We start from the raw sequence: 25,014 nt of genomic DNA on the forward strand, positions 1-25,014 counted from the left end.
CATGAGGTTGTTGCTAAAATGGGATGTATTACAACTACAATACCCATGAAGCACCTGGAATCACAACAAACGTGCAAATGCCAAACATTTCTTTCAACCAAGCCGGCATTTTAATTCTTCCTGCGACATGAGGTATCCAAATTAAATACATTTCATCTATTGTAACGAATAAGCAAGGTTTTATAGTAATTTGTATCTGTCTACATGTAGTATTTTCGTTAAATTGAGGGTTTAATTCTTTTTCGTCTCCTGCCTGCTAAGATTAGCTCTCGTGCTGATGCTAGCTGCTTAGCGAACAAGCTAACCGTTAATCTACCGTTGGGCTAATTAGATATCTTTATCGTGAACATTTATCGTTGTAGTGTTGTATTTTGTCTGTTTTCTTTAAGAGAGAAACGTGTAAATGTTGTGAATACTGAATGTGGTAAGTTAACCTCTCATACCCCAGCTCGCCTTGCTTCACAAACTGTTGACGTGCGGTTGCCAATTTTATTCCATATTTTAACGACTGTTGTGCCTCATATTGTGTGCTAACTGTAATGACTGTGTGTACGTTTTGGTATTAAACGCAGATAACCTCGACCCCTCTTCATAATTATTTTAGACAACATTTTAAGCCACTAGCTGTATACTTAAACAGCTTGGTGCCATACTTGTAGTAACGATGGTATCTTAAATATCAGCATCCTTTAGCTACATGATGTGTTGGCATGCAGTGGTCCTAGAGGGGTAAATGATAGCTGTTCAAGCATCTTTATTACTCACTACACTGTATATTTTGGCCATGTCCAAGAACATTTAGCTTGCACACTTTTATACCTGAGTGTCTCAAATGTCTGGGACATAGTAGAGCTACTTTGGTAAATTAGAATTAAAGTTAGGCTTGTGCAAGATGGACATCCAGGATTACTGTCAGACTTCATGTAATATCTACTACATAGTTATAGAGAGGGGCAAAACAATCTAGCGAAGTGCTGGGAAAGATTGAATTGTAAAAAATGCATGTATGACAGAAAAAAATACATTATTATCCAAAAGGTTAAATGAGTGTAAAAATACACCCAAGAGACTGCATAACAAATAGTCTACTTGATTTTTATCAGTCATCTTTCACAAGACGCTTCACCCTCAATCTCTTGCGAAAGGAAGGTGGTGACGGAAATATATTTATACAGCGTGCAGGGAGCGGGGTCATTAGTGGTAAATTACTTTCACAATACTCTGATCAAAGGGTAAGCAGTATTTGGCAGCAGTATGTGTAGTTGCTGTGTCCTCTTGCAAGTGGGTGGAGTAAATTGACATGACAACAGTGGCTTCTCATGAGAGCATACCCGTCTTCTGTGTATGTTTTGTGCCTTTGAGGCATGCTGGTTGCCTAATGGGAGTCTTTTTTTTCTTTTCTTTTTGTATGGTGGACTCAGAGTGAAACACATAGACGCATAGAAAGACGTTGCTAGATTTAAAAAGAGGTCGCTGTTTGCACATAGTGTTTTTCACTTTGTCTTCAGTGGAGTTGAGTAGTTGTGCAATACATCTGTTGTTAAATTATTGACTCTCTCGCTCCACTTACTCCTAATAAATAATACAACACAGTCTGGGGATGTTATCATCTTAAGGCTGTGAAAGTGTTTCAACTGATCTTGGATCTGACTTTGAATTAAGTGGATATTACTAAATCCGTCCATGTGCTGAGAAACCAAACAGTCTCAAAGATGAAGCCTATCCGCAAGTTCTACAAAGTAGAACGGATATTGAAGGAGCCTTTGATCACCAGTGCGTATGATGGGACTTGGTGTTTTTCTGCTCTTATAGCTGAGAGGACTGGCGATGAGGGGGTGATACACTGAGTCTATTCAGTGTCAGAGGCATAGCTCAAAAGAAAGACAGTGCATCATCTGTAAGGTGTGGGTGGAGTTTTGGCCTCTGGCTGTCTGCTTTCAGTTTCTCTGTTCTCAACTAGAGACACAAACTGTGAAGATTGTTCATCTGATTCAGATTCGGCAATAGGTAGGAATTTTACTGGTTGGATTGCTTAGTGTTTGTAGCATTTTGATTGAATGTGTTATGTTAGCGCAGTATCTGCTTGTCCTATTTTCTTTTCACATTTTCCTCCAGTCACTGCTGAATGAGTAAAGGGGAAGTGACACTGAGAGAGGGGGGAGGAATACTGACCAAACTTGCTCAGCTGGCAAGCCATATCCCCCACCACTAATTTCCTTTTTGTTTCCTCCATTGAAGCCTGTAAAATGTTATTTGAACCAAGTTGTGGCCTCTATTTGAAATAAATTGCAATTGGCAGAGAAAATTGTGAGGGCTGGTTTCATATTTTTATGTTTTCATATAATTGTATCACAACAACATTTATATATCCAGATTTTGTTATTCTGTCTACATAAATTAGAGCAAATTAAATTTGATTAGTGAGTTAGATGATAAATACTTGAGGCTGTTTATTTTTTTACCATTACAGAATGTTGTTCTGGTGAAACACTAAGATAACATTTGGTTCAATGGAATGAACATGAGTATTACTTTCTAAGATATAATTCAGAGTGCTAACTGCAAGGCCTGCAACTAATGATTATTTTCATTATCCATTTGAACTTATTGATTGATCATTTAGTCTATAAAATGTCAGGTAATAGTGAAAAATGCCTGTTGTAATTTTCCACAGCTCAAGTTCATGTCTTAAAAAGTCTTGTTTTGTCCGACACACAGTCCAAAACCCAAAAGTCTTCAAATTTTAAGTATGTAAAAACACAGAAAAGCAGCAAATATTTGCATTTGAAAAGCTGGAACCAGCAAATATTTGGCATTTTTACTTAAAGAATGACTAAAATGATCAGTCGATTTATCAAAATTGTTGATGAGTTTTCCACCAATCGAAGGAATCGTTGTAGCTCTACTAACTACCATCACTGAATGAGATAATTCTATATACATTTTGGTAATATTAATTTTGATTCAGTATTGCCCACACCTACAGTAAACTATTTCCTTCTATGGTATATCTCAACCCTCTCATCTCTTTGTTCAGGTGTTGTTTCCTGTAGCCAGCTATGGCACCAGGGGATGTGGTGCCAGACCATGCCAAGCAGCTGAAGTCCAAAGAGAAGCGGCCTGGAAACAGGGCATCGAAAGCAGACTGCGAGCCTGACGGGTCCTTTGTGTTCGAGGCTCATGAGGCCTGGAAGGACTTCCATAATTCCCTCCGGCATTTCTACGAAGTAGGAGAGCTCTGTGATGTCACACTAAAGGTCAGTCACTCTGTCGAGATGTATTAGAGATATTTGTGACCTATATTTATGTCTCAACTGGTCTCTGTGTTTTCAGTCATGTCAGGTTGAAGGTTGTGATTTCATGAAGAACATTTTATAGATGTGAGCCTAATTTCTCTATCTTTTTCTATCTCTAAATAGCTGCTGATATCACAGTACTCCATCTTAATGTCAAACTGTGGTGAGATTATTAATACTGCATGTAGGTGTGCCTTGTTTTCTGTTAAGACATGTATTCCGTGTTTGTTTCTCCTGTAGGTTGGCAGTAGGCTGATACCATGTCACAAGCTGGTGCTGGCCTGTGTTATCCCTTACTTCAGGTGTGCTCCATTTTTATGTTTTATTTTCTGAACTAGGCCTATAATAGTGGTTTTCAGTACAATGTAGAAAAATAAAAGACTATTTTTTCTTACTGGTGGATTGGCCTAAAATAGATCAAATTAGACAATTAATATATCAAAAAATGTCATTATCACTTATACATGTGTCATGTAGTTAAAGTATTGAGTCTTATATTATTCATTTGGGGTGAAACTGTTTTTGTGACAAATTATCTACATGATTATATTCTAACATAAAAGTGTGAAACATAAAGCTTGTATTTGGAAGACTTCTGCCTGGTTCTTGTCTAAATGGCTATCTCTTCCCTTAGGGCCATGTTCCTGTCAGAGATGTCAGAGGCTAAGCAGGAACTGATAGAGATCAAGGACTTTGATGGTGATGCCATCCAGGACCTGGTACATTTTGCCTACTCCTCTAGGCTCACATTAACTGTAGATAATGTGCAGCCCCTGCTTTATGCTGCCTGCATCCTTCAGGTAAAGAAACACAAGTGCAACAAGCAGTGCAGGCTTTTTGTTCTCCTTGTCTTACGTGAACTGCATTTTCAATGAATAGTTAAGTGTAGTTATAAAGTTTTATCTAAGACCTTGAGACAGTGTGTAAAATCTTTATTACTGTCTGAATCTGTTAGGTGGAGTTGGTGGCGAGAGCCTGCTGTGAGTACATGAAGGCCCACTTCCACCCCACCAACTGCCTGGCAGTTCGTACCTTTGCTGAGAGCCACAATCGTGTGGACCTGATGGACATGGCCGACCGCTATGCCTGCGAACATTTCACTGAGGTGGTAGAGTGCGAGGACTTCACATGTGTGTCTCCTCAGCACTTACGCACATTATTGTCCTCCAATGAGCTTAATATCCACTCAGAGACACAGGTGTACAACGCAGCAGTGAAATGGCTGAAAGCAAACCCACAGCACCACGAGGCCTGGCTGGACCAGATCATGTGTCAGGTTAGGGAGTTTGCCTCACGAGGGTATAGTTTGGTTGAGCTTAGATAAATTAATGTTATTAATGAATGTCTCCCTTCATTTCTCCACAAGTTTTGTGTTTGTGTCTAGTGAAGTTAGACAGAATGACCTACTTTACTGACTACAAGGACGTTTAGTTACATAACAGCATGAGTAATTAGTGTTATATATATGTTCACAACTTTATGTAATCACTTTTACAACCACAATATTCTGTATGTTGTTCTCTACTTTAGGTGCGGCTCCCCCTGCTCCCTGTAGAGTTCCTGACAGGAACCGTGGCTAAGGACGATATGATCAAAGGTAACCTGAGTTGTCGAGACCTGATGGACGAAGCCAGGAACTACCACCTGCACCTCAGCAACAAGGTGGTGCTGGACTTTGAGTATTCAGTCCGTACCGTACCCCGGAAACACACTGCAGGTTGTACTTATATGGTGGTGCTCTGTTTTGTATATGTAACTGCTGGTTTTATGGCATTTGTAGCAACATTTAGCTCTTTATTCTTATCCTAAAAACTACTCACATAAAACCAAATGCTTCTCTGGGTGTTTATGTGTGTAAAAGGCGTAGTCTCGTCTTCTTAACATAAGCAAATTTACAAAAATAGAATAACTTTTTATTTATAGAAAGTTTTTAAATATTTTTAAAATGTTCTGTGGTCATAAAGTAAGTTATATGTTCTCTCACTGCGACAACTATTTTTTTTGTTTCCAATGATTTCCTCAGGGGTTTTGTTCTGTGTTGGTGGCCGGGGGGGCTCTGGTGACCCATTTCGCAGCATAGAGTGCTTCTCCATCACTAAGAACAGCTGGTTCTTTGGCCCTGAAATGAACAGTAGACGACGTCACGTGGGCGTAATATCTGTAGGAGGTAAGAGGTGCTCCATATATAATAACACTGCAGAAAGTAAAAGACAAGGCAGGTTGGAAAGTTCCCGTTGCTCTTCAGTTATTACATTATGACATGTAATACTGACATTTTATGAAAATAAAAATAATGCACTAATATTTGCGTATTACTGAGGTTATTTAGCAGATGAAATCAATATTTGGATTACAGATTACTTGTCAAAAGGCCTAATTAGTCTGGTCTCACAGAATCTAGAAGTGATCATCACTGATCTGGTCACATGATCATTAAGACTCAACCTCATATCTGTTTGTTGTTGGTTTTCTTAGGTAAAGTTTATGCTGTTGGGGGCCATGATGGTAATGAACACTTAGGCAACATGGAGATGTTTGACCCCCTCACCAACAAGTGGATGATGAAAGCCTCCATGAACACCAAGAGGTACACAGACACTGCAACATACTGAATGGGGCTTTCTGGAGAGTCTGCACTTCAAAAAAAGACTATCTATCTACTACACTGAGGTGGCTGAAGAAAAGAAATTCCTGGAACTAGTAGGATTATCTGGGAGGCCAAATCCACGAGGCTGAACAAAGTGATTTGAATATGGAATGTTATGTTTGTATTGAAGGCCTAGAAATTATTCATGTTGTTCTTTACACTCTGACAGCTGTTTTACTGTGCTGTGTTGAGCCTTTTGTTAGTTTGCACCTAAATTAACAATTCATTATTTCCTTATGAGAGAAGATTGTCGTTTTCAGCACTGTTAAATACTCAGGAATTGATACCATAACATGCATTTCTCCCAGTGAACCATTTACTAAAAGTCTTGGGTAAATAGCAGAAATATTCTGCTTTGTTTCTCAGGAGGGGTATAGCCCTGGCAGCTCTTGGTGGTCCTATTTACGCCATTGGAGGTCTGGATGACAACTCCTGCTTCAACGACGTGGAGCGTTATGACATTGAAAGTGACTGCTGGAGCGCTGTGGCTCCGATGAACACGCCCAGAGGAGGAGTGGGATCTGTGGCGTTGGGGGTAAGACTGGAGACAAAATCCAATAAATAGTGTTTGATATGATAACTACTCTGCAATTCATTGCATTATACCCTCTGCTTGTCAGAGTTACGTGTACGCAGTTGGAGGCAATGATGGCGTGGCATCACTGTCCAGTGTGGAGCGGTTTAACCCCCACCTCAACAAGTGGACAGAGGTCAATGAGATGGGCCAGAGACGAGCTGGAAATGGAGTCAGCAAACTCAATGGCTGCCTCTATGTAGTGGGTGAGAGGAATAAGCAAACTAGACAGATGAGATTTCTCACTTGGGTATATTTTGATATGATCACTTGGATAATCACATATTGTTAGTTGGAGTAGTTGTTGGAAGATGTATTTTTTCATTAATAATATTATTATTTTGCTGTGTTTTTTGTTTTTATTATTTTGATACTCTCAGATCACATGACTTCAGAGGTAGACACCCTGCAATTTTATACACAAATACATGAATCAGGGAAGACAAAAGTTCATGTTTTGTAGAGATATCTCGTAACTGATTCACAGAGGATGAGATTTTTATTGTACCACTAGAATTTGAAGAGTCATTCAAGGTTCATTAAAACGTCCGTTGTGGCATTTTGCTTAGTCAGTGGCTGTGGTTTAATATGGGTTTGTGAAATCACCTTATCTTGTGTCTGCTCGACTGGTAACATCATGTGAAGTTTTTTTCTTACCAAAGTGATATCTACAAGATGAATTTTCTTGTCATTTTTTAATAATTTTGCTCCCCTCATCTTTCCTAAAGGTGGTTTTGATGACAACTCACCCCTGAGCTCCGTAGAGCGCTTTGACCCACGAATGCAACGCTGGGAGTACATGTCTGAGCTCACCACCCCACGTGGTGGAGTTGGGGTCGCCACCGTAATGGGAAGAGTGTTCGCAGTCGGGGGCCACAATGGAAACATCTACCTGAACACAGTGGAGGCTTTCGAGCCTCGAATGAACAGGTGAGGAGGAGATGAATGAAAGTCGTATAATGTGATGTGTTTCTAAGGTATGGAGGTGCAGTGTGTGATAATGAAGCAGCTCGTTTTAATGGTAGGAATGCTTCTGTGGTGAAAAACCATCAGGATATAATGTAGGTAGTTTCGGGCATCGGGTCCCTGCTTTTTCAATAAGCAGGGACAAAACATACAGATACAAAACATATAGTGTGATACTGAAAGGCAGCTGGTTGTCAATTTAATAAAATAAATAAATAATTTTAGAGTTGAGTTTAACAACACTTTGTATTCAGTTCTTGTCCTTTTGACAAAGACAATGTAAATAAATGGAAAAAAAGGTTCAGATACTGTAAGAGTTATAGAACGTTGTCTATAATATATTAGACAAGACCACAAAAATGGTGCAACAATCACATTTTGCCTTTTTTGCCTGTTTGTTGCTATATGAATATTAGATATTAGAGTGGCAGAGAGAGACCAATGCAGGGATCTTTAGAAATCACAACATGAATGAATATTCACCAGTTGGCAACACATGCTGTATTTAGAAGCAAAAACAGAAAATTCAAACAAATACAGAAACCCTGCAACAAACAGACTGCAGATGACAGTACAAAGAAAATATTTGTGGGTGAAGTCAATAAAATCTGAAGTATGTTATTTGAGCTTAAAAACTGGAGGAAATTTAATGGTACCCGGAACAACAATCCACATTTGAAGCTTGTAACTCCAGGTGTGTTTAGTTTGCATGAAAACTGAGAGAGTTCTCAACCTGTCACATACTTGAATAATTATACTACTCTAATTAAAATAATTTGAACTCTGCAGTTCTAACTCAAAGGAGAAGTTGTATTTTTGAAGTCTGTTAATATGACGTCATTGTATAATTTTCTCGTGATTTGTATCTCTGCTCTTCAGATGGGAGCTGGTGGGTTCAGTGTCTCATTGCCGTGCCGGAGCCGGAGTGGCTGTCTGTTCATCTCACGTCAGCCAGATCAGAGACGTCGGCCAGGGGTCCAGCAACGTGGTCAACTGCATGTGACCTCCGCTCCACCTCCCAGGTGACTGACTTCCTGGTCACCACCAGATCTGATCACTGCACAAAGCACACAACACAACAAAGCACACTAACAGTGACAGAGCGTCTCCACCCAGCGACGTCACATTACTGTTGACACTGTCTGAACATCAGCCTTCAGTGTGTGACTAACAGTGAGGCTGATGTTCAGTCTCTACAGTGACTGAGAAATATTGGGGGGATTTTACTGACTTGAAGTGCATATCTGACAAATCTAATGTCTTCTCTGAGCTGTCTGACAAAATGACACATTCAAACTCTTGACTTCTGTTGGTGTTATTTTGCAATCAGTGATGTAGTATTTTGTACTGTATTTTCATTTGTTTACTGACTTTAAGGGAAAATAGTAGCTGAGTCTTGTTCTCAATACTAACCTCTTAAGAATGAGAGGATAGTTACAATTCAGAGCTACTAGGTTCACATAATGTGCACATTATGAACATGGACTTTATCGTGGGCCAGTATGAAAGAATTTCAAAGGTCTCTTCATTAAGACTGTCTCTAGATTTCTCTTTGGTTCTGCGGTTGTTTTCATTATTGCAGAGAGATGTGACTAATTAGTAATTTGAACACAATCATACTGGATTCAATGCCTTTTTTTTGCAGTGCAGCGTGTGCTGTTAGAACACTAACATTTTCATCAACAAATATGAAATAGGACGTTAAGATGTCAAGTACAATTCCAAGATTCCTTTGATGATCTTATACCAAGGTAAGTGAAAGTGTCCGTTTAGCAGTTAGACTTTTTTAAAGATGCATTTCAGATTGATTCAATCAGCAGTTCCAGCTGCGCCGTGCTGGATCGCACCCCAGCACTTCCAGCTGGCCTTTGCCTGTTATTGTGTTTGAACAATCATTTGAGACTGATTTGAACAAATCATGTTAGGATGGCAGGTCCAGGGAATTTCACTGCTGCAAGTGCCAAACACAACAAAGTGTGTCAGCCGTTTATAAGAAGCTGCAAATGCGGTCCAACCTTCTGCTGAATCCCAAGTCGCCACCTTTACCTTGACCTCAGAAGTGATAACGGTGTGACGACTACACACCTGAGTCAAGGACTGATCAGAGCTACCGTGCACCTCTTCGGTTCTTGTTCAGTTTTACAATATTGTACAGAGGTCTGTTCAAACTTGCAGGGAAAGATTTTTCCAATCCAAGATTTGTGTTTGACGATAGCTGGACTGTCAGAAATCCTAATCAGAGTGCTTTCAGATGTGTATGAGATTCAACTGAGGTTTGTGTCTGCAGATGGTTCTGTTATATTTTAATATATGGACATTTTGTATTATAAAATAGGTGTATCTTTGGTATTATCCTTTACTACACTATCTAATCCATTGCTGTGCACTATTTTCCTAGAATAGATGTGAAGTCTGAGTATATTTTTGTCCTAAATAGAGAATTTCATGTTATACGTGTTATAAGTTGAAGATGTTTATTTAACATTAATGCCTATTTCTGCCATATGTTAGGAACATTTCTGGCAACAGTTTAGGCTGGTTGAAAACAGAAATGTTAATTACATTTATACTAGGAAAAATACATATTATTGCACAGTTTGTGTCCTACTGGTATTAATACTAGTGCATATTATCAACCTGGTATATCATTTTTACACCAAAATGTAAGTTGCTGCCAACTTTGCTAGCAAATGAGCCAGATACAGTCTTTTGTAAACTTGCTGTACTTTGTGTTGTTCTTCCTCCTTTTGACTGCTTCCATCTTGTGCTTTTTATTTACATGGTATTGATATAAATTGGTACAATAAAGTTGTGTTTTACGTTCATTGGTGTGATTCCTCTTTCTTTTCCTTCGGTAACAGTGTATGAAATGTTGGTTTTCTATAAACTGGAGCCAAAAAACAAAAACATTCAGCAATCAAATTTGTGGTAATACCCCTTTTAACATACACACCAGGCTCTGGACAAAAGTGTATGTGGGGGTTGGTTACTTTTATGGTTCATTTCCCTACACACCTCTCAATGAAGATTCATAAAATACTTATTTCTGAAAAGTAGACATTTCATACGCTCAGGTCATATTGATAAATCCTCAAGCTGCGTCTCCTTAGCAACGTACCGTGTAAATGAGAATTTGATTTGTGTGTTTATTGTTTTGTAACATCCTATTAAACCAAGTTAAAAAGTAACAGTTGGAGGCAGAGGTTTAGCAGTATAAAGTTTATTGACAGTTGACATGTGGTTGTTATAAACTTTCTTCTGGACTTTGTGGTTTCACTGTGTCAAATGTGATGATCTGTCCTAATGATTTAACATCCAGGTAGTTCAAGTTACATATATTGTTTACCTACCCTGAAAGTTTGTGATGTTTTAGGGAAAAAAATGTATGAAACCTCTTGTGTGTTTTTATAATCATTGTGTGATATCAGCGCTTAGGGCCGACACCGCACAGCTCACACACAATTCTGCTATTTTCTGCAATTATTATTATTATTGTTGTTATTATTATTATTATTATTATTATTATTATTATTATTATTATTAAGTAAATAGAATGAAAAGGCGCACAGCAATTGTATCAAATGAAATATTTCAGGCCTTTTAATGCTTCATTAGGTAAGTCGATTTTATTTATGTAACACATTCAGCAACAAAAAATAAGAAAATAAATACAAAGATTATAGTAAATGCAAGAAAAAGTTGATATTTAACCATATTCTTTCTTGAATAATTACAAAAAATGTTTTTAACTTTAGAAAATCTGTTCATTTTAGTATATGTAGTCAAATAGTTAATTATTGATAATTGTTATTTTCTGATTTATGAAATTGAAATATTGCACATGGTGGAATCTAAATGACAAACTTTGTTTCTGATCATTGAAGTTTTATGTGGTAGTAAACTACCGTAAGTTTTAATGTAGAAGATGAGTGAAGAGGTCAAGTGTTTGTCATCTGTGTTTTACTGCTTTCAGTCTTTGGACCCTGGACGGATGCTGAAAAGAGGTGAACTCAGAGAGAAGATGCTCAGAGATCTGAGAACTTGGAGCTAGAACACATCACATCATACACACACTGCCAGGCTCAGGGGAGTTTGCTGAAAAGCGTAAACCTATTAGGATGTGTAGAAACACACCTTGAGAGCCGAACACAGAAAAGTAAAAATGGACAGAAGACAAAGAATTCTTCTGCAGCTGTTTAGCTTTGCTGCTCTTCTTGCTTGTGGTAAGTCTCCCTTTTTGAATGCATTTTTTTTTCTTGTATATGTGAAGCTTTTTTGACTCCTGAGAGGGAGAAAGCAAACACCTGAGAGCACTGTTTTTTTAGTTTTGCAATCCTTAAAATAAAGACAAGTTAACAGAAACATCTCAAATCTGGAGAGAAACCTTTTTATCTAATGTGTTGTGTTTTGTTGTGAGACAGCTGAAGAGGACACTAAATAAATGACTTGTGCTTTGTGCTGTTGGTTAGAGGAAATCAGGAAAACTGCATTACACATGATGTGCAGACCTGCGAATCTTGTCTCATGAATATTTAGCTTTGCCATAAAATTAATAAAAGGAAGGACACGGGAACTTGACAAAGCTCTTAAAACATTTAATTCTGGAGTAATCTGAGCAGTGTATTCACACAGAAACTTTACTTTCTTTTTTGTTTTTTTTTTGTTTTATAAGATCACACCTACATGAATGTATTTGACATTTATCTTACATTTGGCCAAACCAGGGCCAAAATGTATTTAACTCATCCTTTACTACTTTCTGTGGTAAAATAAACATTTTGACAAGATTTGTCTAATCACTGATCAAATTCTCTTGTGTTGCCAATTCTCTTTAGAGGGAAATAATCTGTGGTTTATACATACATGTCTTAACTAGCTGAGGATTCTGGTATATTTTATATTAAACCAGGACCAGTCAAGATCCAAACTGCAGAATTAGCGTCCGTAATTCAGTATCTGATGGATTTCTTGTGGTCTTTCAACCCATCAAGGATGTGTGCAAAACATGTGATTCTATATTGTCTGTAAAAGCTGTTAAAGTCAAACATTACCCAAAGTTTTGTATGAGGTGCTGAGAGTTGACTGACATGGCTGGACTGTGGATGTCTGTCATGGGACTTTTATGATTGATGTGCAGCATTCAAATGATTCACCAGCCTGTGAAATTGCAAATTTTCCATTATGAATTGTAATCTGTAGGAATGGTGCATCAATTCTACACACATCTGTATTTACTAAATATTTCTATGGTATTTAAAAGCTATGTAATTGACAGACCTCTGCATTTAATATATATTTAATTGACTGTTAAACTCTCATCACTTAATGTTCCATTAAGAAACATTGTGATGCGGCAGGTATAAAGCTCTTCAGCCTCAAACTTTAGGATTACAGCGTCTGTGTCAGAATCCTACTTTTGCTGCCAACTATTATTTGGAAATTTCACACCACAAAATGATCATTATAATAATAATACTAGATCTGTGGGATCAGCCAGAAAACTGAAATCTGAGCAGCAAACTGTAGCCGGTCTGTAGCTGACTGAGTGAACGAGTAGCAACCATTGCAGCTATAGTGGCCTGCCACACCCCACTTCACTAAATGGGGCAATATTGTCAAAATTTCCATGAGACACACATTAGACTCATAAGAAGTTTAATTAGCTTTTGAGAATCTAATTTCTTGTGGGAGATATTTATTGATCTGTATTTTTTTTAAGTTCAGGGTTTTGCTAGTTACTTTTTCGAGCATCTAGTGGCCTCTAGAGGAACTGCAGCTTAAAACACTGGTGAGTTTGCACCAGTGTTCAGCTGTGACTTTTCTGTAAAGGAGGGCAAGTGAAAAAAGTATTTCCTTTTCAGGGATAAATTGTGTCACAGCCACAGCAAAAGAAATACAAACTTTCCTGTGAGTCTTTTGTATTTCTGGACATGTGCTGTTTAACATATTTACTTTGCTTTGTTGTGGTGTTCTGTTGTAATGTATAAAATATGTTTTGGTCATATTTGTGCACAGTAAAAGTATGTTGTGTTGTATTTTCAGCACATGGGCAGTGTCAGCAAGGCTGGAGGGAGTACGAGGATAAATGTTACTTCTTTTCAACTGATACAAAGTCATGGTTCGAGGCTAATGCATTTTGTTCGGAGCAGAACAGCAACCTGATGAGCATTGAGGACGTTCATGAGAGGGTGAGACAGCACACACAAGCTTCCTCTCTTATGGTTGGGACACTGGGTTCATGTGTTTTATGTCATTTTTCTAGTTATGGGTGAGGACACAAATCAGCACAGAGATCTACTGGATCGGCCTGACTGACCAAGCCAGAGAGGGTGTCTGGGCGTGGAGTGATGGGAGTCCTTTCATCTCATACCTATCGTGTGTTATACTGATACCATTGCATATATTAGAAAAACATTACATTCATTAAAGATATACTTGAATCAAACTGTGATAACAGATTCAAAAGTGTGTTTAGTATTTTACTGAAATGATCCTCTCTCCTGTTTCAGATACTGGCTGCTAGGCCAGCCTGATAACTGGGGTGATGACCCTGGGGAGGACTGTGGTCAGGTGCTAGGATCCAGCATGGGACGGTGGAATGATGAAAACTGCAGTGTTAAGAGGAAATATATCTGCAAGCACCCCAACCGTAAGTCCACCAACTAGTGTCGTCTACATTATTTAGTAGAGCTGTCTAGTCGGCTATTAAGATTCTTAATTTGCCATTTTCTCAACTTTTCTCAACTTTTTATTCACCTAGAGTGATTAAATTTGTGCTGTTATCTTTACTCAGGCAACACAAAATCATGTTTTGGCCACTAACTGGTGAAGGTTTCTTTAAATGTTCCTTGGCTTAAGTGGAATAATGGTTGGTTTTCATTTATGCACCAATAGTTTCTATGACAGGGCAAAACCTTTCAGACGTTTCAGACGTTCAAACGTTTCAGTGGAGTAGCATGAAAATAAGAGATGTCCACTATCTTGTTTGCAGTCTTGTTGTCTCGAGCTTGTGTTATGGCCTTTACAGTTAGCAGAAAAGTGTAACACGTCACCCGCATGCAAGAACACGAACGTCCTTGTGCATGTACTAGGACATGTTGCATGAGATACAAACAAACCCACTCATCAGAATATTGCTCCATAGCGCCACTAGTGGTCAAAAACTCCACGGGGTACCTTTAATTTTGTGTCAGGTAGCTGCAGGTCTGAAATGTTTAATCCTTTAAAAAATAAGACTTATGACCCTGATGGGTGAGTCTCCATAAGCTCAGACCCAACATACTGAGAGGACTAATAACACTTTACACATGCCAACATATTTTGTTTCCTCCTCTTCAGCCAATCCTGCCCCACGGTGTGACTTAGCAAACGGGTGGAGACAGCACGGCTCCAACTGCTATAAGCTGAAGGCAGACACCAGTAAGAGCTGGACAGCAGCCAGACATGACTGTGTGCGGGAAGGAGGAGACCTGGTGTCTGTTATCTCAGCAGAAGAAGAGCAGTACATCACAGGAACCCTGGACTCATCTCATTTTGACCTCTGGATTGGCTTTTCCACTCTGGTGAGAGGAAGCCCATTTGCTCCCTTATATGAATATTGCATATGAATAATTGAGTATGCATAAGGTAAAGATGAGTTTTGTTTCTCCAGAAATGCAACAAGATATCATGTCAAGTTGAAGCAGGGAACAGTCAGTTTACTTGGTCTGACGCTCACCAAGTGCAGTACACAAACTGGGCCAGTGGTCAACCAACAGTGTAAGAGATCATATCTTATCATAACTGTCATTTGAATCTAAATGTTAATTTGTGCAATCGTGGTTTAAACGTGCGTTCTCCAACAGTGATACACAGGCCGGATCATGTTCTGCAATAATGAAAAATTCAGCAGAGGAATTTGGGAAATGGAGGTCCACTGTGTGCAGATATGAGCGTCCTTACATGTGTAAACGACCACTGAACAGTAAGCTGGATTGTTTTTGTAATACACTCAGAGGATATCTCTTGTCCCAGTCACGATCATCTTTATTTTTATCATAAAAGAACAATATTATTTTTTGTTTTTCTAACCCTTTCCTCTCTATCTCACATCCAGCCATCTGCCCTCCTGGCTGGCTGAGTTTTGCTGGCAGTTGTTACTGGCTGGTCAGTAACACCAATCTCTTGACCACCTGGCACGAAGCCCTCACCAAGTGCTCTGATATGGGGGCCCACTTGCTGATTATAAACAGGTAGGAAAGAATTCAATGGTAAGCATATGAATTTTAAAGCAAAGGTATGTAGCTTTTGAAAGAAAAAAAACAATCTTACTCTGACAAATGAAAAGTTATTCATATGCAGTTTGACACACTCATGCGTTTCTCCTCTTCAGCCTCAATTGGTCTGCTATGAACAGTTACTTATGGTGGCTAATGTCAGCTATTGCTAGCAAATTTTATTATTATGTATATTATGTTTTTGCAAGTCACAGATAAACATTTCAATGGTTTTATCCCAACTTAGGGGCAGTGCAACAAGCTGAAAACACAACGTTGACATATTATCACCTTATAAAGTTGTTATGGTGAATGTTTTAGCAAACGGTTGCCTATTTACACATCCAGAAGACACAGAGGAACACATGTCTAATATTCACTCTCCCTCTACCTCTGCTTTGGTCTCCACCTACTCCTGAGGGAGATATTTGCCCTGTTAGCTGCTAAATAATCAACTATGTTCACCAGCCAGTCACTAGCTTTGTCTGTCTGCTGTGTTTTGATGGGCAGGTAGCGTACAGTGTGTTTTTCAGACCTTTTTCACTTGAAACAGCTGCCTGTTGTGGGACGAAAAAACCAAAACATTGATCTAAAAGGAGCTAAAAGTCATTACAAGCAACACCTTTCATTTTACACACAGTTCACTGATCCATTGTTAATACAAAAAATAATGATTGATGCAGCTTTAAATACAAAGTAAACACCTAATGATGATGTCTTTAAAACACTCTTGCACAATGAAGGATAATTTATGGAATTTCTGATACAATCTTAACAAATGCAAATCCACACTGCATTTAATTACACAGAGCGAGTTGCTTGTGAGCACAGTAGATAATCCCGCGCTGTCTGTCATGTTTGCGTTTCCTGCAGTCAAGAAGAACAGTACTTCATAAATGGGTACCTTCCAGACTTTCACCAAGTGGACATTCCTGACATCTGGATTGGTTTATCAGGTATTCTACAGACTATATTTTTTAATATTCTCAGTGAAAGTATAGAAAAAAATGCTCATCTTGACAAATATGACTTTTCCTGTTTGTGATGTTACCAGATAAGGACCAGGACGGGCAATTCAGATGGGTGGATAAAACCGCCGTTACGTTTTCTAACTATGGTTCTGGTTGGCCCAGAAACACTGCAGGCCTCTGGGACTGTGGACAGATCTTCACAGGTAGGATCCGCACTGTGCCACTCTGGTCCTAAAATGATACTTCCAAATATTTTCAGTCAAGGTTTGCATTGTGAAACCAACAGTGTCAGTGTTAATTTTTTTTCCTCCAGGAAATTATGACGGCAAATGGGAAACAACCAATTGCTTCAAGAGCCTGGGTTACATTTGTGAGATGACGGGGGGACAGAACCCGAAACCGACTGCAGCTCCTGGTCAGTCAAACTAACATCCCCTCTTCACTTACTGTCCAGCTAAAGCTACTGTATGTTAATAATGGTTTACTTTTTTTTTTGCTTCAGATTCCCACTGTGACCCTGGATATTTGTTGTACGGGGACTCCTGCTATCATTTTGAGACTGAGACGGTGAAAAACTGGCAGGACGCTGAGGCTCACTGTACCGGACAGCAGGGTCACCTGGCCAGCCTCCACTCGCAGGAAGAGCTGAGTTTCCTCACTGGTGAGCAACCAAGAAAGCATTCTAGTTCATCAAATTTATCATGAAGTAATCTTTCAAGAAATTATATGAATTTCGTGATTTTTTTTTTTGACATTTAAATTAACTTGAGGTTCTTTTCTTTTTTCTGCAGCTCACATGCCAGGGGAAGCCTGGCTGGGACTGAATGACATCAATGTTGAAAACCAGTTTGTATACACTGATGGCACTCCTGCAGTGAGTGACAAAACCACTAACATATTATGTGATACAGATAACTTTGACAAACATTTGAAAATCTTTGGTTTCTAGAGAACATCCTGACCTCTCCTTAAAATGCTGCGGAATGTTAAGCTACTCATGATAAAGCAACATTTCAGTCCGAGCTACTTATTTTTTCCTCTGGATCTCAGGATTTCCTCCCATGGGCTCCACACGAGCCAGACAACTGGCAGGATAATGAGGACTGTGTCTTCCTCAGAGGGATGAATCACCATGAACCTGGGAAACTGAACGACGACTTTTGCACCACTGCAAAAGAATTTATCTGCAAAAAAGGTCCCAACTGATGTTCTTTTTTTTAATGAATGCCTCTTCAGTTACATTAATCTTCTATTTTGTAGTTATTCTTCATTTGGTCTCTCTATAGCCAAGGGACAAGGACCTCCTCCCCAGCCCCCAACATCTGGACCAGGTTAGCTTCACACTACACTGATCACTATACACTTGAAGCACGACCTGAAGCGGATAAAATGTGTTTATTTATCTTGACGTATGCACGTGTAAACCAGAATGTGTTGTATTTGTTGCAGGGTGGAATGAGAAATGTGGTTCTTGGATGTCTGACCCATTTAATGACTACTGTTACCTGTTTAACTACTTGTCAATGAGGACGTGGGCAGAAGCTCGAGCTGACTGTGTCAACCAGGGAGGAGACCTCATCAGTATCACTGAACCCTTTGAACAGGCGTTCATACATGGTAGGATTTTTACATCTTAACTTCACTTTCCTGATTTTTGTTTATTATTTATATAATTTATGGCCTATTCATTTTGTACAGGTTTTGTGTTTGCCTCAGTATGTATCTAATCTGATGGAATATTAGGCCAAATCTGGAGATTTCCAGAATAAAGTTAAATTATTTTGGGGAAAGAGTTAAAATGTTATCAGAATAAAGACAAGCATCATAATACTTCAAAAATTAAATTGTAAGATTTCCAGATTAAGTTATACCGTTGAGATTTTAATACTTTAATACTCATAGTAAACAAGTAAGAGCTGTCTGTCTGAAGTTAAAGGGTTTCACCAATAAGCACCTATTTATCATACATAATATAGCTTTTTCCATAAAATGTTCCTTTTTCCTTTTGTATTTATATTAATAATTTTCCTTTTATATGAAATTCCGACTTTTTTTTTTTAACATATATTGACTTAATTCTCCAAATTCCAGCCTTTTTTCCCCTCACAGTGGCCATAATACTCTGACTACTTCAGTGCAAGAAATAGGGTTCAATATACTTGCAATAAACAAGACTGAACTACTTTTAATGTAATTACATTACATTGTGGTTACTTTAAAGCTGCTCACTATGTGTTGAATTTTTGTGTGACTATAGCATGTTTCTAAGTATTCAGACGACATACATTTTTGTTTGTTGAATTAGAGTATCACATAAAAAGGTTCAACTCTGTGCTGCTTGTGTAGTTGGAAGAAGTTCGTATTGGCATTTACCACAGTGGGGTAGTTGATATCACCACTAGGGGGTGCCAAAGGAAACATTTCAAATTCTACCCATAACGTTTCTGAAAACCATTTTTTGCTGACCTCCAGTGGTTTAACTTCTCACCTTGCTGCAGTGATGTACAGGTGTACCCCAGGACACTCTGACATCACTGCTGGGTACGCTTACAGGTGCAACAAAGCACACTTCTGACCACACCAAAGAGGTGAATTAGGCTTGAAACTTAAGAGAAGACAGTGAAACAGTGCTTTTCAGTCTGGTTTAAGTTACTCTTTAAGAGCTAAAGCGTGTAATATGAAACATAAACTCTATGACCAACGATTTCCCATATGCTGTCTGTTTAATTTACCTTAATTTGTATTTTTTGGTGTCCTCTCCAGGTGTGATCCAGCAGAGTCCCACGGGGATCTCTCTGTGGATGGGCGGCCATGACTCCGTCACTGAAGGTGGCTGGGAGTGGACAGATGGCTCTCCTTTCAGATACATCCACTGGAACGCAGGTACATTTAAAGCCAAATATGCATATACATTTACAAACACAACATATGAGGATTACTGTCTTGCAAAACCACTGAACCACTGACCTCGTCTTTCCACACAGGTAACCCAGACAACTACAACGGTGAAGACTGCCTGTCTATACTTATTAACAACGGCTACTGGAATGACGACAACTGTGAGTTCAAAAGAGGATACATCTGCAAGCGGAGAGGTGAGATATATTACTTGAATAGGTATTGTTGACACTTGCAAAAGGAAGACAATGTTTTGATTGTTGGTACATGATGGTAACACAATACTACACTATGTTTCCTCTCACAGGAAATACACCCAAGCCTCCTCCACCTCATGATGGTAATGACACCTCACTATTTGACATGGTTTCTTTCATAATGACAAAAAGATTATAGATGTTATGATCACTTTTATTTGCACTACAACTAGATATCTACAGTTAATGCATGGTCCAAATAAATATTTGATCTGTGCTGCAGGTTTTATGACAGCAATCGTGTGCCAGGACTCCTCCGCTGTCCTTCACTGCCCACATGAAAGTGTCATCAACATCCAGTCTGCTTTCTACGGACGGAAGAGTGATGACATCTGTCCACACCTGGATGGATCAGGAGGTGATGCTGCACAGTAGTCACACAGTCAAATTCAGCAAAAGCAAAGACAGATTAAAATGCTTTTTTTAGTCTTCATCTGCAGTTACTTAGCAGTGTGTATCTTTCTGACTGGCAGTTGGCTACTATAAACCAAATTAAATCACAAATTAATAAGTAAATATTGATAATTGCTGTTGAATGCTTAACCAAAAGATGATTTCTGTTGTGTAGGAAGCTGCACAGTGGAAGGTGTCCTTCCTCTATATAGAAAGTCATGTGACAACCGTCCCTTTTGCTTTGCGTTCGCCCACATGGAGGAGGACCCCTGTCCCACTGTTTCCAAGTACCTCGAGATCACCTACAGTTGTGAACAGAAAGGTGGGCTTGTGTTATTATTCTTTGATTCACATAATTTAAAAAAACAACCTCCACATCTCCTGGACTATCAAAAAAAAATTCCTAAATGTATAAATTATTATTATTATTTTAAATGTTGTTTTGTGACTTGACTCCTCGTCAGTGTGTCTGCACGGTCTGGGTGTCGAGGACAGGAACATCACAGACTCTCAGCTCTCTGCTTCCTCCTCTATTGGTCTCTTCACTCCCAACAGAGCCCGTTTGAATGGAAATTCTTGCTGGATGCCGTCAGGAAACCGTATGTACCAACCTGGCAGTTACACATGCTAAATAATATTTTAATCAATAGTTAATAAGAAAGACATAAATAATACCTTTATTTTTATTTGATGTTAAAGTTGGTAAAATGGTGTGATGAACTGGTATCCTCACATCATTAACCATATCTAATATCCCCGTCTCCAGCAACTTCAAGCTGGATCCAGGTAAACCTGGGCCAGACCAGAAAAGTAACAGGGATAGTGATCCAGGGTTGTCCTCACAATGACTACTGGCTCACCAAATTTAAGATCCAACACAGTATGGACGGAAGAAGCTGGACTGACTACACTGCTGACGGGCAGGTGAGGAAACAAGACCCTCCTGGTTCAAAAGCAAACTGTGAAAATGGAGGTCAGGTTGGCTTAAATGAATATAATCACTCTGGATTTCCATGATTTCCAGTTTTTCCCAGGCTCCACAGACAGAAACACCCCTGATACTCAGCTGCTGGGTACACCTGTGTCAGCTCAGTACGTCCGCATCCTCCCGCTGGAGTTCAGCGGTCAGGCAGGTCTCCGCTTTGATGTCTTAGGATGCACACCTCACTGTAAGGAAACAATTTTACAGGTGGAATAAGTATACTTCCAAAGTCCAAAAATGATATTTTATAATTTCTGTGTTTTCACATATAAATGCTGATGGTCAATAATGAAAAATTGTTGTTCAACAGATGCAATCACATGCGCTCAAACGCCTGACTTCAACTTTCATGGGCTGACGTGAGTCAAACGTGACATATTTTTTGCAAATGGATTATAATTTTTGTGATACTCCATCCATCATTCACGCTGATGCTAATGTGTTTTTCAGTGTCCACTGTCCAGCAGGCTGTGCTGACGATAATTACATAGTATACGGCTCTTCAGTATATCGTGGGGTATGTGAATATATTGTCTAAACTGAATCACAATCTCTGTAAAGTATTGAGGAAAGATTTATTTTAAATATATGCTTTTGTTTTCTTCTTGTCTTCTCTCACAGGACTCCAACATCTGTGCAGCAGCTATCCATGCTGGAGTGGTCCTTAATGATATCGGAGGAGATACTGTTTTGTTGAAAACTCCAGGAAACGGCTTCTACGCTGGCTCCACCAGGAACGGCATCACTACGAGACAGTAAGTGCCGCAGTTTCAGATGATATCCAACAGATGTTAGAAGCTGACCTAATAATGCATCTAATTTCTGCAGATATGATGGAGACTATGATGTGTCTTTCACTTTTGCAGATGGAGGTAAGTTGAAATACATTTATAATACTTTAAATATATCCCTTTTCTCTAAATAAAAAGATGGGTAGATTTTTGTGTCACCACATTGACATTGAATCCTCTTACTCTCTCATACAGAGCTCAGATGTTCAGGGCCTGACTGGTATGAGTTCGGAGAGTTCTGCTACAAACCGTCTAGAGACAGAAAGACATGGCGTGATGCTCTGCACAGCTGCAGGAGTCTTGGTGCTGAACTCGTATCCATCCTCTCGATGACGGAGCAAAGCTGGCTGGAAAGCTACCTGTACTTGGGTACGGATCTCGAGAAAACTGTCAGTTTAAAGAAACAGAAAGTAGAGAAAGTAGAAAGGAGACAGAAACAAGGTATAGGTAACATGTTTGCTCCCACATCACCGTCAACATGAGTTTAATGCAGATAAAATATTATGTGATTGCATTATTTTAGTGCAGTGTAAATTAATTGATCAAATTTGAAATCTGAATTAAAAAATGTGCCTTTTGGTCAGCTGGTGAGGTAGAAAAATGTAAAAGGAAGCACATAAAAAAGTTGCATGATACATTATTTTTTTGTCCTTTACAGCCACCAGTAACATGTGGACTGGTCTAAATGACGTTGCTGTGCCCGGTTTGTTCACCTGGTCTGATGAACACATGGTGACCTTCACCTACTGGGCTCCGGGAGAACCCAACAACAACATCGGGTCCAACAACGACTGTGTTGAGATGTTACAACAGGTGAGAAGGATGAACAATAGTCTTACACATCCAGACAGATACGAAGCTGAAATGAAGTGAATGATGGTAATTCTTGTCATTGTCATCTCTGTTGCAGACAGGCAGATGGGACGACGTATCCTGCACCAAACTGAATACCTACATGTGCAAAATGCCCAAAGCACATTACCCATTGCCCTCTGTGAAACCCACCGTATACGGATGCGCTCAGGTGGGTCAACCATACATTTAATTTCTCTGTTTTTGTATGCAAGCATAGCATCCTCATGTGCACATGTTTTAAAGGACAGGTTCACAATTTTTTTTAGTCTGTCTTGAAATAATAGTCAGGTGCCCAAATGAACACTGGAAGAGGTTTTGCTTGCTATAATCATTCCTCCTGTTCATACTGACCATTAGAAGATACCTTCCTAATGTGCTTTCTGTTCAAGTGACAAAATCTACAGTCCTCCTTCTGTGCAAAAATGTATTCATAAGATATTCTGAAGGCCATCCAAAGTTTCAGTGTCTTTCGTGCCAAATACCCTCTTTTTTATTACTATCCTACCAGCACAGCTCAACAGGGAAACACACAAAGGGAATTTTGTACTACTTCGAAAGATATTCACGTGATTTGACTTACTCAGACTACTGGAGACTCATATCAGCTTCTGATAAACTTTTAATACATTTTTGAACAAAACAAGGACTGTGGATTTTTCCCCCCATCACTATCATTGAAAATGCCTTAAGAAGGGAACTTTTAATGGTCACTATGAGCAGGAGGAATTAATACAGCAAGAAAAACCTGTTTCAATGTCCATGTGTGTACCTGACTGTTGTTTTAAGACAGACTTGAACAATAATGACCCTATCCTTTAATGATTATTGAGAGAAAGCTACGCCGCATGCAACAGAATAGTCACTTGAATAAGCTCACCTCTGTCAAATGTGTCAGGGCTGGGATGCATACGGCTACGCCTGTTACTGGTTGGAGGAGACCGCCAGGAGCTGGTCAGATGCTAAGGCTTTCTGTAAAGAGAAGGACGGCTTTCTGCTGCACATTGGAGACATGTGAGTTGGACAAGAACATAGTCCTTCAAACAGCAGTTCATCTTCTATAACACATCCTGTATTTTTCACTCATCTTTGCCTTTAATCTTTCAAGGCTCATAAACAATCTATACCTTCCCAATCCTTTCTAAATCAGACTGTATGCAATATATGGCTGCAACCAAATATGTAGGAATTGAAGGTTTTTTGTGATGTTGCCCTTGTTTGTTACATATGTGAACTGTAATTGGAAAAAAAAAGGATGAATTTATAACGGTGGCAGATTTAGCAATCTGTTGTGACTGTTTTTGAGTCACTCATTTATCTGCACTGACAGATTCTCTCTTCTCTTGTGTTTCACTGCAGTTATGAGCAGTCGCATTTCACAGTGGCGCTGTCAGGAAAGACGGGTTTGTGGTGGATCGGGCTGCGTGCTCAAGGAGGGACCACCGGAGGGGTGGACTACATCTGGGAGAACGGCTCACCTCTCACCTTCACCCACTGGGACAGAAACCAGCCAGGTACAGAGAGGATAATATATACACATCAGAAAAAGCGCTGCCTGGAATAACATAACATCTGCAGCAGGGAATATACCTTCAAACACACTGATCTGCTTTTTATCTCTAGATAACGGGGATGGTACTTGCGTGGCTATGACAACTGGTCAGGTTAGCGGTTTCTGGGATGACAAGCAGTGCTTAGAGAAACACTTCTTTGTTTGTGAGAAACCCAGATCTGACATCACCCCACCCACCAAAGCCCCGACTCCTCCTCCATCACAGGGCTGTGCTGACGGCTGGACGGCCCTGCCCCACTTCAGGAACTGTTACAAGGTATATAAGGCAGTGAATTAAACATCTAAAACCAGCATCTATCACTATCATCTCTGCAGCGGCCATTTTTCCACTACTGATTTACTGGCTGATTTATTGCAGCTCTTCCACAACGTGAAATGGTCCCTGAGGAAGAGCTGGGGAGCAGCACACGAAGACTGCGTCGCCAGAGGGGCTAATCTGGTCAGCATCCACAATCAGGAGGAGGAAGACTTCCTGTCTCTGTACAGCAAGGGCAGCAGCAAGTGGATCGGCCTTAAGGACAACCCCACAGAAGGAGGTGAGTTTAACATTTAATGTGTG

At 39.5% G+C, this 25,014-nt stretch overlaps 2 protein-coding genes across 9 annotated transcripts in view; both read left to right on the top strand.

Annotated features, from left to right (window-relative positions):
• Positions 1 to 12,651, top strand: klhl8 (kelch-like family member 8). Of its 7 annotated transcripts, none has more exons than XM_042396013.1 (13): positions 1 to 132; positions 3,038 to 3,257; positions 3,537 to 3,598; positions 3,931 to 4,096; positions 4,252 to 4,572; positions 4,827 to 5,013; positions 5,320 to 5,463; positions 5,772 to 5,883; positions 6,310 to 6,478; positions 6,564 to 6,723; positions 7,246 to 7,447; positions 8,363 to 8,505; positions 11,457 to 12,651. In XM_042396013.1, the coding sequence occupies exons 2-12, from the start codon at positions 3,060 to 3,062 to the stop codon at positions 8,484 to 8,486; spliced, it is 1,845 nt and encodes a 614-aa protein (XP_042251947.1). In that variant the 5' UTR covers positions 1 to 132; positions 3,038 to 3,059; the 3' UTR covers positions 8,487 to 8,505; positions 11,457 to 12,651. The 7 variants fall into 7 exon arrangements, 6 of the variants coding, with proteins under 6 accessions (XP_042251947.1, XP_042251943.1, XP_042251948.1 ...); XM_042396009.1 differs by lacking the exon at positions 11,457 to 12,651 and adding an exon at positions 9,129 to 10,308; XM_042396014.1 differs by lacking the exon at positions 11,457 to 12,651 and adding an exon at positions 9,409 to 10,308.
• Positions 11,624 to 25,014, top strand: part of LOC121886089 (macrophage mannose receptor 1) — a 19,621-nt gene continuing 6,230 nt past the window's right edge. The window contains exons 1-36 of one of the 2 annotated variants that reach the window (XM_042396005.1): positions 11,625 to 11,706; positions 13,203 to 13,271; positions 13,526 to 13,671; positions 13,746 to 13,858; positions 13,993 to 14,132; positions 14,822 to 15,045; positions 15,135 to 15,241; positions 15,328 to 15,446; positions 15,579 to 15,714; positions 16,612 to 16,694; positions 16,793 to 16,912; positions 17,023 to 17,124; positions 17,212 to 17,370; positions 17,501 to 17,583; positions 17,760 to 17,904; positions 17,996 to 18,040; positions 18,159 to 18,326; positions 19,473 to 19,592; positions 19,694 to 19,804; positions 19,915 to 19,947; positions 20,088 to 20,222; positions 20,433 to 20,579; positions 20,722 to 20,856; positions 21,024 to 21,181; positions 21,282 to 21,426; positions 21,550 to 21,598; positions 21,690 to 21,756; positions 21,861 to 21,994; positions 22,068 to 22,111; positions 22,226 to 22,399; positions 22,689 to 22,843; positions 22,941 to 23,054; positions 23,781 to 23,896; positions 24,242 to 24,396; positions 24,506 to 24,711; positions 24,814 to 24,991. In XM_042396005.1, the coding sequence (XP_042251939.1) occupies positions 13,645 to 13,671; positions 13,746 to 13,858; positions 13,993 to 14,132; positions 14,822 to 15,045; positions 15,135 to 15,241; positions 15,328 to 15,446; positions 15,579 to 15,714; positions 16,612 to 16,694; positions 16,793 to 16,912; positions 17,023 to 17,124; positions 17,212 to 17,370; positions 17,501 to 17,583; positions 17,760 to 17,904; positions 17,996 to 18,040; positions 18,159 to 18,326; positions 19,473 to 19,592; positions 19,694 to 19,804; positions 19,915 to 19,947; positions 20,088 to 20,222; positions 20,433 to 20,579; positions 20,722 to 20,856; positions 21,024 to 21,181; positions 21,282 to 21,426; positions 21,550 to 21,598; positions 21,690 to 21,756; positions 21,861 to 21,994; positions 22,068 to 22,111; positions 22,226 to 22,399; positions 22,689 to 22,843; positions 22,941 to 23,054; positions 23,781 to 23,896; positions 24,242 to 24,396; positions 24,506 to 24,711; positions 24,814 to 24,991 (4,147 nt within the window). In that variant the 5' untranslated portion in view covers positions 11,625 to 11,706; positions 13,203 to 13,271; positions 13,526 to 13,644. Of the gene's footprint in view, positions 11,707 to 13,202; positions 13,272 to 13,525; positions 13,672 to 13,745; positions 13,859 to 13,992; positions 14,133 to 14,821; positions 15,046 to 15,134; positions 15,242 to 15,327; positions 15,447 to 15,578; positions 15,715 to 16,611; positions 16,695 to 16,792; positions 16,913 to 17,022; positions 17,125 to 17,211; positions 17,371 to 17,500; positions 17,584 to 17,759; positions 17,905 to 17,995; positions 18,041 to 18,158; positions 18,327 to 19,472; positions 19,593 to 19,693; positions 19,805 to 19,914; positions 19,948 to 20,087; positions 20,223 to 20,432; positions 20,580 to 20,721; positions 20,857 to 21,023; positions 21,182 to 21,281; positions 21,427 to 21,549; positions 21,599 to 21,689; positions 21,757 to 21,860; positions 21,995 to 22,067; positions 22,112 to 22,225; positions 22,400 to 22,688; positions 22,844 to 22,940; positions 23,055 to 23,780; positions 23,897 to 24,241; positions 24,397 to 24,505; positions 24,712 to 24,813; positions 24,992 to 25,014 lie in introns of both variants that reach the window. The other variant, XM_042396004.1, reaches the window with a different exon arrangement.

Source organism: Thunnus maccoyii, chromosome 19 (assembly GCF_910596095.1).
Source record: "Thunnus maccoyii chromosome 19, fThuMac1.1, whole genome shotgun sequence".
Lineage (NCBI taxonomy): Eukaryota > Metazoa > Chordata > Actinopteri > Scombriformes > Scombridae > Thunnus > Thunnus maccoyii.

Coding starts and splice junctions, on each gene's coding strand:
- klhl8 (XM_042396013.1), top strand. CDS start 3,060: ATGGCACCAGGGGATGTGGTGCCAGACCATGCCAAGCAGCTGAAGTCC. Junction 4,097..4,251: donor ATGCTGCCTGCATCCTTCAG/GTAAAGAAACAC, acceptor TGAATCTGTTAG/GTGGAGTTGGTGGCGAGAGC. Junction 5,014..5,319: donor ACCCCGGAAACACACTGCAG/GTTGTACTTATA, acceptor TGATTTCCTCAG/GGGTTTTGTTCTGTGTTGGT.